This window comes from Pyrgilauda ruficollis, unplaced genomic scaffold (genome assembly GCF_017590135.1).
Source record: "Pyrgilauda ruficollis isolate IOZ18807 unplaced genomic scaffold, ASM1759013v1 scaffold12, whole genome shotgun sequence".
In the NCBI taxonomy this organism is placed as follows: domain Eukaryota; kingdom Metazoa; phylum Chordata; class Aves; order Passeriformes; family Passeridae; genus Pyrgilauda; species Pyrgilauda ruficollis.
Window position 1 is genome coordinate 15,682,655 of NW_024510321.1, and position 15,851 is coordinate 15,698,505.

A 15,851-nucleotide genomic window follows, 5' to 3' on the forward strand; every position below is an offset into this window, starting at 1 on the left:
GCATACCTGAAATGAACGAGCAAAACCTAATGGGGTTTGTTACTCTCTTCTCTGCCTCAGGTACAAGGCAGTGGCAGCTCACAAGCAGTGCTGGAGCAGGGATCTAACAATATCTGACAGGCAGACAACAGTTACTTGTTTAGAAAATCAGGGAAAAAGCAGCAATCCAGGGACTGAAGGTGCAGCATTAAGATACAGGGTCAGTTTGGTGTTGCCTAATTAACCCTCCTGGAGCACCAGCAGCTTTAATGCAAGCATTCTGGTCTCTATTCAGAAGTAAATCCCATATTTTCAGATGTCCCACACTGCACCCCTCTGTCTTCCTTCAAGTAGCTGGATTTCCCTTTGTGTTCTCCTTCCCCTTTCCTACTTGACCAGATCAAGAAGAGCTGAAAATGTTTTATTTGTTGAGTGGCTTTTTTTTTCCTTGGTTGTTTTGGTTTTGTTTTTTTTTTTTTTTTTAGGTAAGGCCACTATACTTATTTGGTTAATACTGTCTTGTCTTGCCCATGAAAATTTTATCCAAATTTTCAGCTTTAGGACTGTTGTAGCTCTATCCAGGCTGCTGTATGTGAAGAAATTCTGGACATGGTGATTGCACATGTAAGAATGAGCTGTACACCACATGTATCACAGGCTTGCTGGAAAACATCACATTAACAGCACGTGTAACAATGCCATGAGGTACCTGCTGGCACAGCTTGGGTGAGACCCACTACACATACACACACACAGCTGCACACAGTGAGCTGTGTCCATGAGCTATCAGATTTACTGCATCATGCAGTGCATACACACACACTTTACCCAGGAAGGAAAAAAACCAAAACCAAAATCAAGCTGTTTCTTCTTTACAATGGATCCAGGAATTCCAGGATTTATGGGACAGATTCACTACTCATAAAATGCAGCACTGTATCTCATAGGTACAGTATATCCAATATTTCTGCAGTAAGTACAGGACTTACTATTCCTATAGTACACCCAAGAATACACATATTCTCCCACAGGATCTCCTAGTAAACATATAGTCCCTAACAGACTGGCTACAGAATGATACACAGCACTGAATGACATAGCTCACATCATAAGCAGATTTACTATAATTTCCATAAAACCAGCAAGTACACAAGCACTTAACAAAAGAGCAAGGTGACGGCTCCTCATGAGCTCAGGGCTGACCTCAGCAAGGTACAGAGCACAGCCAATTTTCTCAAGTGCCACTCAACTTCAAAAAGGTTGAGAACCACTGATTTAGAAGATCATACATATTTATTTCTGTCCTGCGTTCTCCTTCTGCGCAGACTCGTTTTGAATCCCAGTTTCATGCACATAGTTTAATCAAGTAGCACATCTGAGCACAAGGCAAAAAGAATTTGCTCAAAGTGACAATGGCTGGTAACAAGAGTTGAAGGTAACCAATACCTTTGAGAATAAGTTTTTAAGAGGGCATGAACACCTGAGGCCAGTGCTGTGTCCTGGTAACAGAGATGCACACAGAAGGAGGAGGAAAGGGGAATCCATAGTTCAGCTCACTCCTACTCCACAGGCCTCTGGAGAACACAGAAATAGCACTGTCACCCTGGGCCACAGAACCTGACCTCAGAAGGGAGCTGAGAGAATGAACATGGCTAAGTTTAAGGTGCTGAAATGCCACAACACTAAGTATGGAGGTCCTTGTTCCCTTTTATCTTGGACAAAGACATGCACTGTTTAATTTTCTTATTAGGAGCCAAGAAAAGTCAGAGAATGTTTTTACCAGCTCTGTCTTTGCTTAATGCAGATCAGCACTAGACTCTCCCTGCCTCCAGACTCCAGAACACCCCCCTTCAGACACATCCTACTGAGACTGTGCAATTTATCAGTGCTTCACTACAGAGCTATATCTTCAAGGAAGAACTGAGCCTGAGTTTAGCCAAAAAGAAGTATATATTTTGATGTGGAAAAATCACAGGATTTTTCCTCCATGTTTTGTATATATTCAAAGTACATACTTTCCCAAACAAGGACAAAAGAGGTTAGGGAAAGTAAAGAAGACAAAAACAAGAGAAGGAAAAAAAAAACAAACCAAAAAGGATGTTGCATCTGCCACATCATTTTTTTCCTCAAACATGGAAGCTGCCTATCTGAACTACAAACGGGAAGACAATAAAAAAGACAAGAAAGCTGTAGGAACTGCAGAGTTTAAATTAAAGTTAAAATAATTGAAATGTTAATAATTATAAGCACATATTATGAGCCTTAGAATGCCTAACTTAACAAAGTTAGGCATTTACCTTAATCAAGGTATACAGAGTTTAGGTACCCTAAGAAGCCTAACCATGCTCTTTAGTGAAACAGTAAAATTTTGATTAGAATTGGATTCAAATTATTGTATTCAAGAATAGCTAAAATATTTTTTTCAGCTGTCATTGGGGACACAAATATTAAAAGGTTATATAATAAATATTTAATTTATTCATTTTAAATACACATTCTAAGCTTAAGACATTTTTCTTGAAAATTCTCTAAAAGATAACACAAGACTCAAACAATAAATGCTGAGAGACTGAGGATAAACAAACATTTTCTTTACTGCTTTTACTGCAAAAATAAATTAAAAGTTGACAACAAAATCATTACCAAAAACTTCACAATACAAACTTTTTTTTAACAGACATTTTGGAGATGTGTATGAATGTCACTGAAGTGAGCATTTTGTTGCTGTAGTTATCTGGGGTGTGATAGGAAAGCTCAGATATTGGGAGAATGCTGTGAAAACAATCAGCAGTAAAAATTTGATTAAAATCCTGTGGGTTTTTAATACAGTTTTTATATACATTTTACTTTTAGTACTATAAGCACTCTGCAGCAAGAACCACCTTTTAGCTGGCATCATAGGACCATAAAAGCTCTGCTCTGTGACCAAACCTTCTAGCCATGGCAAGAAAAATAACAGATTATTTACTTAGAGCATCAGGAATGGTCCAGCTTTTCTTCCTGAAGAGAAAGTCTAGCCTAAGGGAGAAAGCAACTAAGAGTGTTCAAGGAGCTGCCAGAAAATACTGAGATTGCTCCTCAAAACCCCCAACCTAAACAACCTGCGGGGGAGGGGAGAGAGAGGAGAAGAGCTGTACAGCTTGACACCACTGTTTACTCAGGATTGTACTAAATTTACACTAGTGAGATTGACACTCCACAAAAATGGTGAAGTATGTTTGGTTTTGTTTCTTCTACTATGACTGAACATAAACTGTTTTATAATCAAATATATTTTTATTCACTTCTATGTGGTTTACTCCCCCCCTCCTGACTGAGGATTTAACACAATTTCTGCTCAGAAAAAATTCAAATTTTTCGTCCTCACTGGACTTCATTTTTTTCAAATGTGTTTGCAACTGCATGTTTAATTTCTGTGCAAAATTACTGTGATTGTGTGTGAGGTGCTTAGCTAGCCATTTATGCCTGTGCATAGCTCATTTTCATACATAATTGCATGTAAATTATGCATAAGAATTATGCATCTAATTACACACATTTTTTAAAATCAACCCTATCTGTGTTAAATCGTATGACTTCTTTTTCACACAAGGCATTTTTGATCCATCTCTCTTATGCAATTTCTGTCTGAGAAAGAATACCAGAAGTTTGAAAAAGCGTTAAGAAATAGCTTCCTTTTTTATTCCTTAAATGTATTTGTATTCATTAGCCTTGTTATGCCATCAGAATAATCACATCCAATAAATGCCTTCTGCACTTATCAAAAATTTCACTTTGTGATTTAATTATTTTCAAAAGCAATTGACTGTTGTAAATAGTCACTCGTATTTTATTTAAAGACTAATATTACTTCCGTTTTCTTCACTAGACAAGGGAGATTAATGTCAGAATGTTTATTCTGAGTAAGAGAATCTTGCACAAGAGACTCTGATCTACAGTCTGGGGACCCTTTGTGCTCCAATAAAAATATTGATTATATCAACAAACCATGCCAATTTTTCATTTCAGGAACTGAAGCCTCTATTCCTATTTTCTAATGACAAGTATCTTGTTAAAACTGTAACAAAACCAAAACTCAATAAACCTCACAGTCTGGATATAATAAAAGCTTAAACTGTCTGAGTTTGCAGAGACTGTAATACCTGACTGTCATTTAGCAATTCCCAGAGATCTTCTAATGTCTATCATTGAACTCATCTGACAAAGTCACACAGATCTCAGTTCTAAAACTGTAGTATAACTAATTTAAAATATTACAGGAACATTGGTAATGAACTATCTGTTTATGATGCCTGAGACTTTCAGTTATAGTAATATTTGCAACCTTTGTAAAGAATTTCTGATATTTTCACTATTATGTGGAAGGCATAAAATTCAACAACAGAAACCCTTTTTGCTTCTGAAAGATCCCATGGTTCTTCTTCTTTGGAAGCACCAGCTGAGGAAGGATAAAAGAGCTGTGCCAAGTCAGTCTCTACACACAGTACTTTGAATTGTGAACTTCCGCTTTCACTTCTGGATAACTCTTTTCTGGACAACTGCGAATATATCTCAAATGACAGCTGTCTGTTCTGCCTTGCTACAAGCTCAAGCTCTTACCATGATTTAGGGTGCAGAAATGTATGTTTTTAGCTTTGTCTCTTTAAATTACATCTCTAAGAAAATACATGTATCTGACTATGTTATGATAAAATTACTAAAGTCATATGTCAAAATGTTAAAGTTACTTGTGAAACACTATTTTTACCAGAGGACAGTCTGAGTGGCCAACATGCCATAGTCAGTGCACAGGTTAAATTCACAGCAGGGCAGAATTAAACTTGCATGGTCAGTCATAACCCTGAAATTTCCTTACAGAAAAATTTCCTTAGTTCAAATAAACAACTTCAAAAATAAACAAATAAACAACTTCACTTACTTTAAGTTAAAATATGTACTTAAATAATTTAATTTAGAAATCTACTACAAAAAAAAAAAAAGTGCATGCAAAAGCACCAATACATTTGTCTGAAATATTTACTTATATGTAGAATAACCCTTGCCACTTTTAATTCATAAAAAGCATCATTTATCTCAGTGCATATCACTGAATGATATTGCAAAGATACACACTCAAGAGTAATCATGGTACTTGTGCCACTACACAACAGAAAGTTTTCTCTCCCAGGCTTAGGAGTCTCCATCCAGGAAGAAAAAAATTTTCACCTGATCCTACAGAAATCCATCATGGGAAGTTACAGATGACAACAAACATGCTGTAAGTGAAATTCCAGCTGTCCACAGCTAAGATAAACAGTGATTATACTGCAAGGCTTTGAAAGTAGGGTTGTAAAAACAGGCCAAAAGATTCTTCAGTATCTACAAGGAGTAAAATTTCTATGTAGTTAGCATCATCCCAGATCAGAAGTGTTCTGCACTCTGAAACTATTTTGGACCTACTTAGGTTTCCATGCACTTCATGATGTGGTGACATGAGATTTATATTAGATAAACGCTCTATATTGGTCTTTGTCTTGAATATAACTCTAAAGTTAAAAAAAACCCCAAAAAAATAAACCATCCAGGCAAATGCATAGCATTTTTTTTTTTGTGAAAGTCTACAGGGAAGAAAACAGTTATTGTGTCTGAGCCTACAGAAGGACTTTGCCATGCAGCCACACCTTCCCAATCTAAGAGAAAAATACAACAGCTGGCTGTATGAAAGGTTTTTGACTGCCAGCAGGGCACAGACCCACATACGTGGGTTGTGTATCACTCATCTGATGTGATGCTGAAGTCTTAATGGGAACCCATTTCTGAGTGACATCCCAGGCACAGGACTTAAATCAGCTTTTCTGCCAAGGGAGAAATTTGTCATCAAACATTTTGCAGTTTTCAATGGAAGTCAAGATGTAACTTGCAGGGAAAAGCTTGTGAGCTCTTAGGTAGTGGGTAAAATGACTTTGTTGTCTTTTTTTTTTTTTTTAACACAGTTCCTCTCACAATATGGATATAGAGTAAGAGAAAAGAAAAAGAGGAACCTGTTTGTGGCCTGAGATTTTACAGGGTATAAATGTGGATGCTAATATAAAAAAGTAACAGCACAACACAAAAAATTCAAAAACATCCCTTTACCTTGCAGCACATTAGCTCAAAAATAGAATTCTGTCACTAGGGGTCAGTATTAAAACATATTACAGCTACACAATACAGTCAGCATTCTATTGTTGATTTTCTCCTTCAGAAAAACGAACTTATGTCATAAAGAACTAAAATCAAAAAAAAAAAAAAGACAAAACCTGCAGTGGATCATCACCTTTTTTATACTATTAAATTTGTGTTCCTGTTCTCATAAATTAACACATATATTCATGCAAATATATTATCTTACATAATACTGACACTTTAATATTTATGTGAATTAGGTTCTATTTACAGTCTTGAAATAGAAAAGCTATTACTAAGTTTCCCATTTTCTAACAGAGAAGATTACTACCTAATGGTAGTAATCCCTACTTCCCAATAATAACAATATTTGGAATGTAAAAAAACCTGGATGTTCTTCAAATTTATTCCTTAACAGCCATACTCATCTTATAAACAATAAAAAAAATCTATTGTGCACCAAACTTTCAACTTTCTCAGTTGAAAAAGGTGAGACGCTGTCTCTGTCTCACTACAAGTGAAACAGACTGAGGATGTATTTTGAGTCATTAGATCCGTGTATGAATTTCAGTTTAGAATAATAGACATAACACCCACTAAAGTCAAGGGAACAACTCACTTTCTTCTCACTGGGCACTGTCCATAACCTGTAAGTTCCCAACCTCTCCTCCTATCCCAAACTGCTCTCAAATCTTGACAGTCTTGATACATTTGAAAAAGCATACATTCAGATGCTGCACTAATGCCTGAAACTGCCTATATGGATATGACCTTTGCATATTCAAACAGGTTCTCTGATTCCTGTCAATTTAAGAATTAGAAAATTAAATAACATCAAGCTTGCTGACTTTGTAAATTTTGGGATGATACTTTACTATCTTGAATCCAGATATAAAACAGAATTTTGTCACCTGACACTTATTATAAACTCCAGGAGAAATATTCTGTCATAAGTCTGTCATGTAGCACAACTTTCTGCAGCCCTTGGTACAGATGAAGAAAAACCATCCCTTTTCTTCTTCCCCCAGACCAAATTCTAACTGAATGCTATAAATTTTGATGTTAAAATAAACAATTGAAGACAAATATAATTGAAGCTAAAAATTAGTTTTCATGTCCAGCACAAAGTTCTAAATTTCAGAGCATATGTTTTCCTTTAGTGGCAAACCCATTAGGTGCCCAGAATTCATACATTGCCAGATTTATGAAGGCAGCTATTAGAAATGGCATTTGTGCTACGACAATGCTGAAGGAAAGAGCTGGTCAAATTCATGTCTGACTAACTGGTATACATGAGAGCTTATTTCTATGTGCTACTTCTCATATCATATTTATATTTAACATGATTATCTAATCCTAAATACATGAAAAGTGAAAATAATTGATTATAATTTAAATGAGAAAAAATAGGCAGAGGCTGAGGTAAGCCATTTGTTCCAGGATTAGATGTGCGGCACAGAATATATTTTGCTGCCCAACAGATGACGCTGCTGTTTCTTTGTTCATGTGCAATTGTTCCATTCGTGCATCACATCCGTTACTGGAGTGACTGCACCCACACTGCCCGGTGCCTGGACACAGCAAAACCAGAGAGCTTCAGGGATTCTTTAGATGGCATTCTGCTGCCCAAATAACTGTTTTCAATAAAGCAAGTTATTGCTCTGGATTAAAAAAATGTGATAGAAAAGATGGGTACAAATACCCAGCTGAATATAATTCTCTTTTTTTCCAGAAACAAATTCTGACATGCACATCAAGGATGACCTCAGAGCTATGTATGCGTAGTAACATAAGACATTAGAATAAGCACATGAGATATTAAACTGCAACGTACTTTGCAATTTTATTTTTACTGAGCCTAATTATTAACAAGGATTTATCATCAATATTGATCAGCATTAAAACTCTGTCCTTATGGTAAAATTCTTATAAAAACGTATTCTGAGGATGTCAGTCTGTAAACTAAGGAGGCATTTGACCACTGTATTTTTTCCTATGTGCTATTGAAGTGTGACACAACATCAGCTCTGCAGCAAAAACTTAAATGCTGAAATATTTTAGAAGTTATTAATTGCTATGTGTTCTGGTAGAGATTCTATTGAAAATCCATGTTCTCCAGTAAACCTGAAAACTCAAACCACTTGTATGGGACTTATGTCCTCTTCTGCTCTAGATTTTTTGATAAAATACAAACAGGGAAGTGGAGTAATTAATTAATTTATTTATTTTTGCCAAATCGTGGTTGCTTGAGGACTTGTGTCAAATGACAAGCTGGTCTCTTGTCCCGTTCATCATGAACAGGTGTTCTAATTACCAAACCTCCACCACATTTGACACCGTTATTAGCTGTCTCAGTTGAGGAACAAAGGATTGATTGGGTAGGGGTATAGAACCAGCCTTTCATTGCTGTGGGGAAGCACCTAAAGGTCAAGGTTAATATACATTAGTGGGGGGCAGTATTGCCCATTGCCTATGCTGTTCTTGTGCTATTAATCAATGGAAGACTTTAGCTTTATGAGCTACCTATGGCGGGAGTTTTAATTAAACAATTGCTTTAAATTGCATTTTTTTTTGTATTATATGAAAAGCTGGCAGCAGTTTTTGATACTCCTAACAAGAACAACAAATCTCCAACAAAAATAGCAACATCTTGTGTTCATTTTATATCCTCAAACATATACTGTACCAAATAAAAGGGCAAGGTACACATCCTTCAATCAACATAATATAGAAAAATGCTTATGCTTATGAAATGAAATACAGCAGAACACACGCATACGAGTTCAACAAGGTTGAATATCTGACTGGCCAGTAAAAAGTGAAAGCACTTACATCAAACAGTCTTCCCCACCACTGGACCCATTTTGTTCTTGCCACATAAGGTCCACCTGCTGCTACCACCTTTCTGATTTTATATTCTTGAAGGGTTTATAACAAGAATTTAATACATAACTGATAAAAGGGCACTAGTCTCATCGGCTTCATTTGAGATCAGCATATTGTCAACATAATCACACAGCAAAGTCACATTATTATAAAAGTGCACCAGCATCTTCATTATTTATACACTTATTTTCAGTGGTCTACAGGACATACAAATGAAACATTCTAGTATGAAATATGATTATGGTAACTCAATATGGAATGAATTTTCTCCAAACTATTTTTTTTTCCTATTATATGAATGTAAAATAAATATGGGCCTGATAGTCAGTCAGTGAGCTGGAACTATACCAATTTGTATCAGCTAAGGGTTCAACACTATGTATTCATTTATAGATCCTAGTCACACTCAGACCCTTATGTGACTTATTAATGGTTTTGATTTAGAAATGAAGCTTTGAAGTAATTATATAGTCACATGGAATTCATCCAATATACATATTTAATATAAATTATTGCTTCCTGATTTTCACAGAAGACCTCTGATTAGATTATCTGGTGCTTCCATATTGTACTTGAAGCTGGATTGCGAGGAGAGAGAAGTATATGTAAGCCACCTTTACAATTTCCTGACTCTGCCCAGCAAGAAACAAATAAGGACTTCATTATAATGCAGAGGAACAGAGACAGTTATTTCCCTGCCTGAGGTCTCAGAGAATTGTTCCAGCAGTTGAGCTAAACAATGTCCTGACTATCTCCTTTGCAAAAGAAATGGAATGAGTTGGCATAAGCTGCTATACCAACTCAAAACTCTCCAGAGATCCCTTTTTCACAATGTGAAACCTCAAAGGGCTGCACTACGAAAACCAGCTGTAGTGGAGCTGAAAGTTTGACCTCTGGACTCCAGCACTGTGCTCGTTTTATGTGTGTGTGACTCCCACTGACACCAACTGAAGAGTCCAGCACATGAGGACAGCAGAATATTAGACAAAAAAAAATGTACTATGTGAATCTGAGAACAGAGTATTATTCTCTTGTGTCAAATTATTGCTCCATCTGGTAACATTAAGTGAATACGAGTGACTACTAGAGCTGAATCAATAAATTGAAACAATTTGTTTTGTGAGTTACTTTACTTTTTCACTTCAAAGAATGCCTGTGACTCTTTTACAACTTCTTTAAGTATAATCCAAGAAACTTGGAAGGATTTTTTTTTTTTTTTTTTTGGTTTGTAAGTTACACGTGATTGCTCATATACATCACACTGCTCTGTTACTCTTCTCTGAACAGGACTTCTAATACAGTTGGGATAAAAGAATGCTGCAGCTGACAGTAGAATTTAGTTGATATAACTGTTTTGGCATATATAGTGAGCTAACCATTGTCACCTTTGTTAGTAATTTTGGATTCTGAAGGTACACTTCTTTTCTTTCAGAGAATACGTTGTAAGCATTCTCTGTTACTTGGGAAATAATTTAAAAAAGGAAGAGCAAAACAATGCCAATATTCAGAAGATCCATCTCCCTCAAAGAATGGATTTAGATCAGTCAAAAAGGTTGTATGAACCATCAAGTTTTAAAATATATCAATGATTTTGGATTTAAAATAAGAACTCCACATCAAATGCTTTAGATTATAAGGCATATTTTGCTCATATGTTCTCTTCAAAACATGATTTACAGCTCTGTTTTCATTACATCTGCTTCATACCTTTCCTTGATGATGCTAACATTAGTAGAGACAGCACAACTCTTGTAACACTGATGAGAACCTAGCTATTCCAGGTGACTCATAAGCACCAAAAAGTGCCTTATAGTCAAATTCAAACAGACCTGCCTTGTAGCATAAGAACAAGATGAGGCATTCTTTAAAAATCAAAATATTATCACTTCAGGTAAGTGTTTAAAACTATAATTTAATTATTGCAGACTCACCTTGCATTTCTAGGACTGGCTGTTGTCAAATTAGTTAATGCTGTCACTACAGCTTCTTTTACCTCTTCATTACCACTGCTTAGCAACTGTACTAGCTGAGGAATCCCTTTGAAAGAAATAATTATATATATGAACATTTAAATAAGCCATGGAAATATGCAAAATTGTAATATTCTCCTTATAATCAGAAAAAAACCAAATTCACACTTCATCCTTTCCCACCTTACTTACCCTGGAGTCCAAGGACACATTTACTGTCTATATTCTCACACATGGCAGAAATGGCTTGGGAAGCAGCAATTTTAACTTCATCATTGTTAGTTTCCAAAAGGCTTAGGAGAAATTTCTCAACCTCTTCCCAATGTAAGATTTTTCGTATTTCAGCTTTAAATGAGAAATAACAATAGCATTAATCTGCATTTGTTTTCCAAATCAGTGAAACGACATTAATTTGATTTCATTTAGTTGTTGGATATATTTTGGTATATCTTAGGCATCAGACACTAAGAAACAGGCACAAAGGACCTGAGCCAAATCCCATCATAGAACATCCTGAGTTGGAAGAGATGTGCAAGGATCATCCAAAATGCAGCTCTTGGATTAGGCTTCACTGAACTCTGAACCAAGCCCAAATAATGACTATTAAACACAGTATAAACATACATGGCCCAACAGAATGCAAAGTTTGTTCTCTGTAAGACTTTAAAACCACAGAATGCATACAGGCTTGATGGAAACAGCTTTTCCAATGCAACAGATCAGACTTATTCAGGATTGTTTGTTAGCATAAATATTTCAGTTTATGCTAACAAAGTCCAAATGCATAAAATTGAAGAACATACCAGTAAATGTACAGTTAAACGTGGTGAAATACCACTCAATGTATTAAAATAGCCCAAAAAAGGCAAGGAGCATTACAAAGAAAAATTTCTGCCCACTTTGCAGAGAATTTGAATGCTATAGTTTTAGCACAGTGTTCACTGCTGACCTACACTGCACTGACCAGCAGCAGCTGTGGAAGGAAAGACGCTGCTTCCTCTGCACAAGTAATAACACAAAGCACCCACAAAGTATCTACAGACATCTGTATGTAGATACCAATAAACTGATAAACTCCCTCATCTCAAAACTGATGAGATCAGAAATGCAGGTGTTCCTTAGAAAGATCCCTGAAAGAAACTTTCTCATGCAGACAGGCACTGGAGAGCATGGAAGCTCTACAATGAGAGTCAATAAACATTTAACCTTATGCATAATTTAAACCGGACTAATTTTACATGCTGGAAGTTATATCTACATAGTAGAATTTGGAATGCATTCAAGAATTTCAGGAACTGAGAAGTCACTGGGACTTCAAAATATTTAGAAATTTTACCACTGCATGCTACCGTTCTGAGGGATCACTCCCTTGTTTGGATTGTTGCCCCCCAAATAAAAAAAAAAAAATTAAAGGGAAAAAATATTGTAAGTATTCTTTTACATAAATCTGAATCTGTAGTGAATAAAAGTAAACAAATACAAGTCTGCAAAGTCAATGAAAAGCAAGTTTGATCGAAAAAGTAATTAGAGCAGAAATGACTCAAAGCATGGAGATGAGACAGGTGCAGACGATTTCTCCTTTTCAGTTCAGTTTTAAACTTTTTTAGAACCCTCAGATACACAAATGAAATCTCAAAACAACAAATAAAACAGAGAGGGTTTTAAGTGTCAGCAGAACTTTGGCCACAACCTTGATGCATATCAGCGAGCTCTCAAGAGAAGACCTCAGTTTTGGGATGAGAGACTATTCTGACCAGTTGTCAAGTGTGTTGCTCACCTGCTGCTTGCCAAGGTAGTCCATAATCCCTAATAATGATCTCTAGAGGTTCTTCATGCCTCAGTCATTTGTTTATTGTACAGCAAGTTACTTATTTGTTTACAGATTTTCTTTAAAATTATTCTTGCTTTTAAAAGCAGCTATGATGATGGGTAAGCATTTATTTGAAAAATAATTTATGCCTATACAAAATAATAATATGAATAAATAATATGAATGAGTGAAAATAGTAATTAAAATACTTAAAACAGAAAAATAATTTTATAATAATGTGAAAATGATCTTGAAATTGAACTTACGATAAAGAGTATACATGTATATTTAGGAAGTTAGATCAATGAAAATTATTAATATTTCAATATGCAGGTGCCAATTCTACCTAAGGGATGAACATTTTCTGCTCATCCTCTCTTTGTGTGTATGAGTTGTTTCTTTTGTGTCTTTTACTACAGACTAGAAAGACTGCACAACTGAAAAGCATAGTTTATACTGAAGTACTTAATATGTCAGTACCAACACAAATTTTACAGTGATTAATTTCTTGACCCCTAAGTGATTTGAATACATTGATTTAACATGAAGGAAAATAAAGCACACATGACTAAAAGAGTTTGGAGTATCAACCATTCTGTTCAGATTTTAATGCATTGACCCCACGGTGAGACAACATTTATTTTTCAATATATTTTCCTATTTCCCCCTCTTACCCCAGAATAATGACGTGAGTTCTGCTGATTACTTTTCAGGTCACTGCCATCACCTTATGGAATTATTTATACCAATTTCAATGAAAAAGTTAATGTTAAAGAGTATCATGACCTCCCACTGATCTTGAGATAAACAAAGATCTGTATTATGAAAAGCATTTGTTAATCAGGCTACAGAGCATGTTTAGTGTGCTTCCCTTTGAGCATGAGATGCATTGAGATACACAGAAAGAATGTGGAGAGCTTCAAACCAGAAGTTTGGCAGAGCAAGCATGATCATCACTTTCTCCATGTACACTCCAGCATTTTGTTGCTGGTGTGTCTGGCATTGTCAGGTGAAAATCAGGCTCTCCTTAATCAACAGTCCAGATAATCCACTCACAGACATTCAATAATTTATAGCATTAGATTACAATTTAGCATTCTGAAATGACTACATTGTTTGGTGGGCAAGGCAGAAATCACAGTACAATTCACCAGTGTAATTCTGAGCATACAAAACAAAATCATCAATAAATTAATATAATAAATTCAAAATTATGTTACAGAACAAAAAAAAATTCAGGGACAAAGGCATAATGATTATGTACAGAAATATGATTCATTTTAATGCACTTAAAAAGAGAAGCATCCTAAAGATGCTATTTAAAGTTTAATATCATGTTTATACCGTGTAATTTATTCTGATACTGAGAATAATTCTTAAGGGATAAATATATCTTATAAGAACAACACCAAGTTACAAGAGTCCCTTTCCAAAGGGTTGAAAGGGACATAAAACAAAACTGCTTTCTATGATCACATCTATCAGGGAAAAAAAAAAAATCAAGTCCAAAACCAAATTCCATCTGTCAACAACAGTAATTTCAAAACCAGATACTGCTGTATACTCAGCTGCCAGGATTAAAAAAAGCCAGCTAGATACATGTTCTGTCATGGCAGAAGTAGGTTTTTCATTCCAATGAAAAGCAGTATTTTTTTACCCAAGCATACAGGAAATGTTGGTAAATTGCAACCATGATTATCAAACCTGAAGAATGTGGGTATAGCTATTGCAAATTTAATGAAAAAGTCACTACAGAACTAAGAGCTGTGTTGTATTACACTGGATTAACATCAAAGCAAGTACTGGTATAATATATGTTAGTGTTGCATTTTGGATAGGCTGTTTAGTATGCTTACAACCAGAACCCAATCAAAAACCAAAACCTGAAAATATTTCTGTTTTCTTGTTGCTCTTGGGCTGTTTCTTATAATGGCCTTTGCTTTTCACTTCAAGGCTGACTTTAGACCAGTATCTCTAGTTAGCTGAAAAATTTTCAGTGTTTTTGGGGACTACACTGAGCAGCAAGTTTACTGGACTGTATTTTCCACCGCACCAGGACAAGGAGTTTCCTGTTGTCTAACTGGGTGTCACCAAAATTCCACAGCTTGAAAGCAAATATTTTAAATCTCCTTTTGATGTATTTCCCCAGCTTGCTGCATCCATACTAACTGTCATAGGCTGAAGAAGAGAGCAAACCCTTATAATGAAACCTCATTGACTCCATTTGTAAAGAAGCATGACAAGAAGATGCATCTTCACTGACGGTAACATCCCATGATATAAGATCAGAGGCAGTACTGCAATATATTATGTGTGGTTCTTGCAACTGTGCTTTAAAAATGTGCTCAGACATGCTTCTACTAACAGCTGCTAAAATATTAGGCCACAAAAACTGAAAAAAAAGTGTGAAAGAGGAAAAGAAGGCTATGCTTATTTGAAAATAAATATGATAAAGGAGGAAGATGCAGTAGAAAGCAGTGGGAGCAAATATAAATCTGCTTAGCATACAACTTACAAGCCTGTCACAGGACTATAAAAATGATACTGACAGTGCTAAGTAGCGTAATAAAATAACAACACAGGAAAATACACAAAGAAAATACTGACATAAGAAGGTCCCTTCCTGTCTTTGATACCTGAACATTAATGAAAACAATTTTCAGTGACTTGCCAAGCTTCCAAGAGATAATGACAAAAGCAAAGAAAAACCCACAGAATACTTGGACACTCTTTCTCTCTATCATTTTCAATCCAAATAATTACAAATACTCAGGATATCAAACTAAGCAAGGTGAGAAAAGAATCAGAAAGATAGCATGGGGAGAGATGAAAGGAGGTCTGAAATATGGCAGAAAGGAGACATTATTTTATCCACGTATTAAATTAAATGACCTATTTTTAAAATACACATAAAGCCACGATTCAACCACAAGGTGCCAGAATTACGAATTCAGTATTTAATTTTTACTGTCATAAAAATCCCTTGACAGAACTAAAATCTATAGTCAGAAGTATGTTATCAGTTACATTGCATTTTGTTATATAACACTACTTGGCACATG

The 15,851-nt window shown here is 35.5% G+C and overlaps 1 protein-coding gene across 1 annotated transcript in view; it reads right to left on the reverse strand.

Annotated features, from left to right (window-relative positions):
* ARMC3 (armadillo repeat containing 3) overlaps positions 1 to 15,851 on the reverse strand; it is a 50,407-nt gene that overhangs the window by 19,930 nt on the left and 14,626 nt on the right. The window contains exons 8-9 of the mRNA XM_041488591.1: positions 11,172 to 11,324; positions 10,941 to 11,046 (exon numbers count right to left, since the gene is read on the reverse strand). Coding sequence (XP_041344525.1) covers positions 10,941 to 11,046; positions 11,172 to 11,324 — 259 coding nt within the window. The remainder of the gene's footprint in view (positions 1 to 10,940; positions 11,047 to 11,171; positions 11,325 to 15,851) is intronic.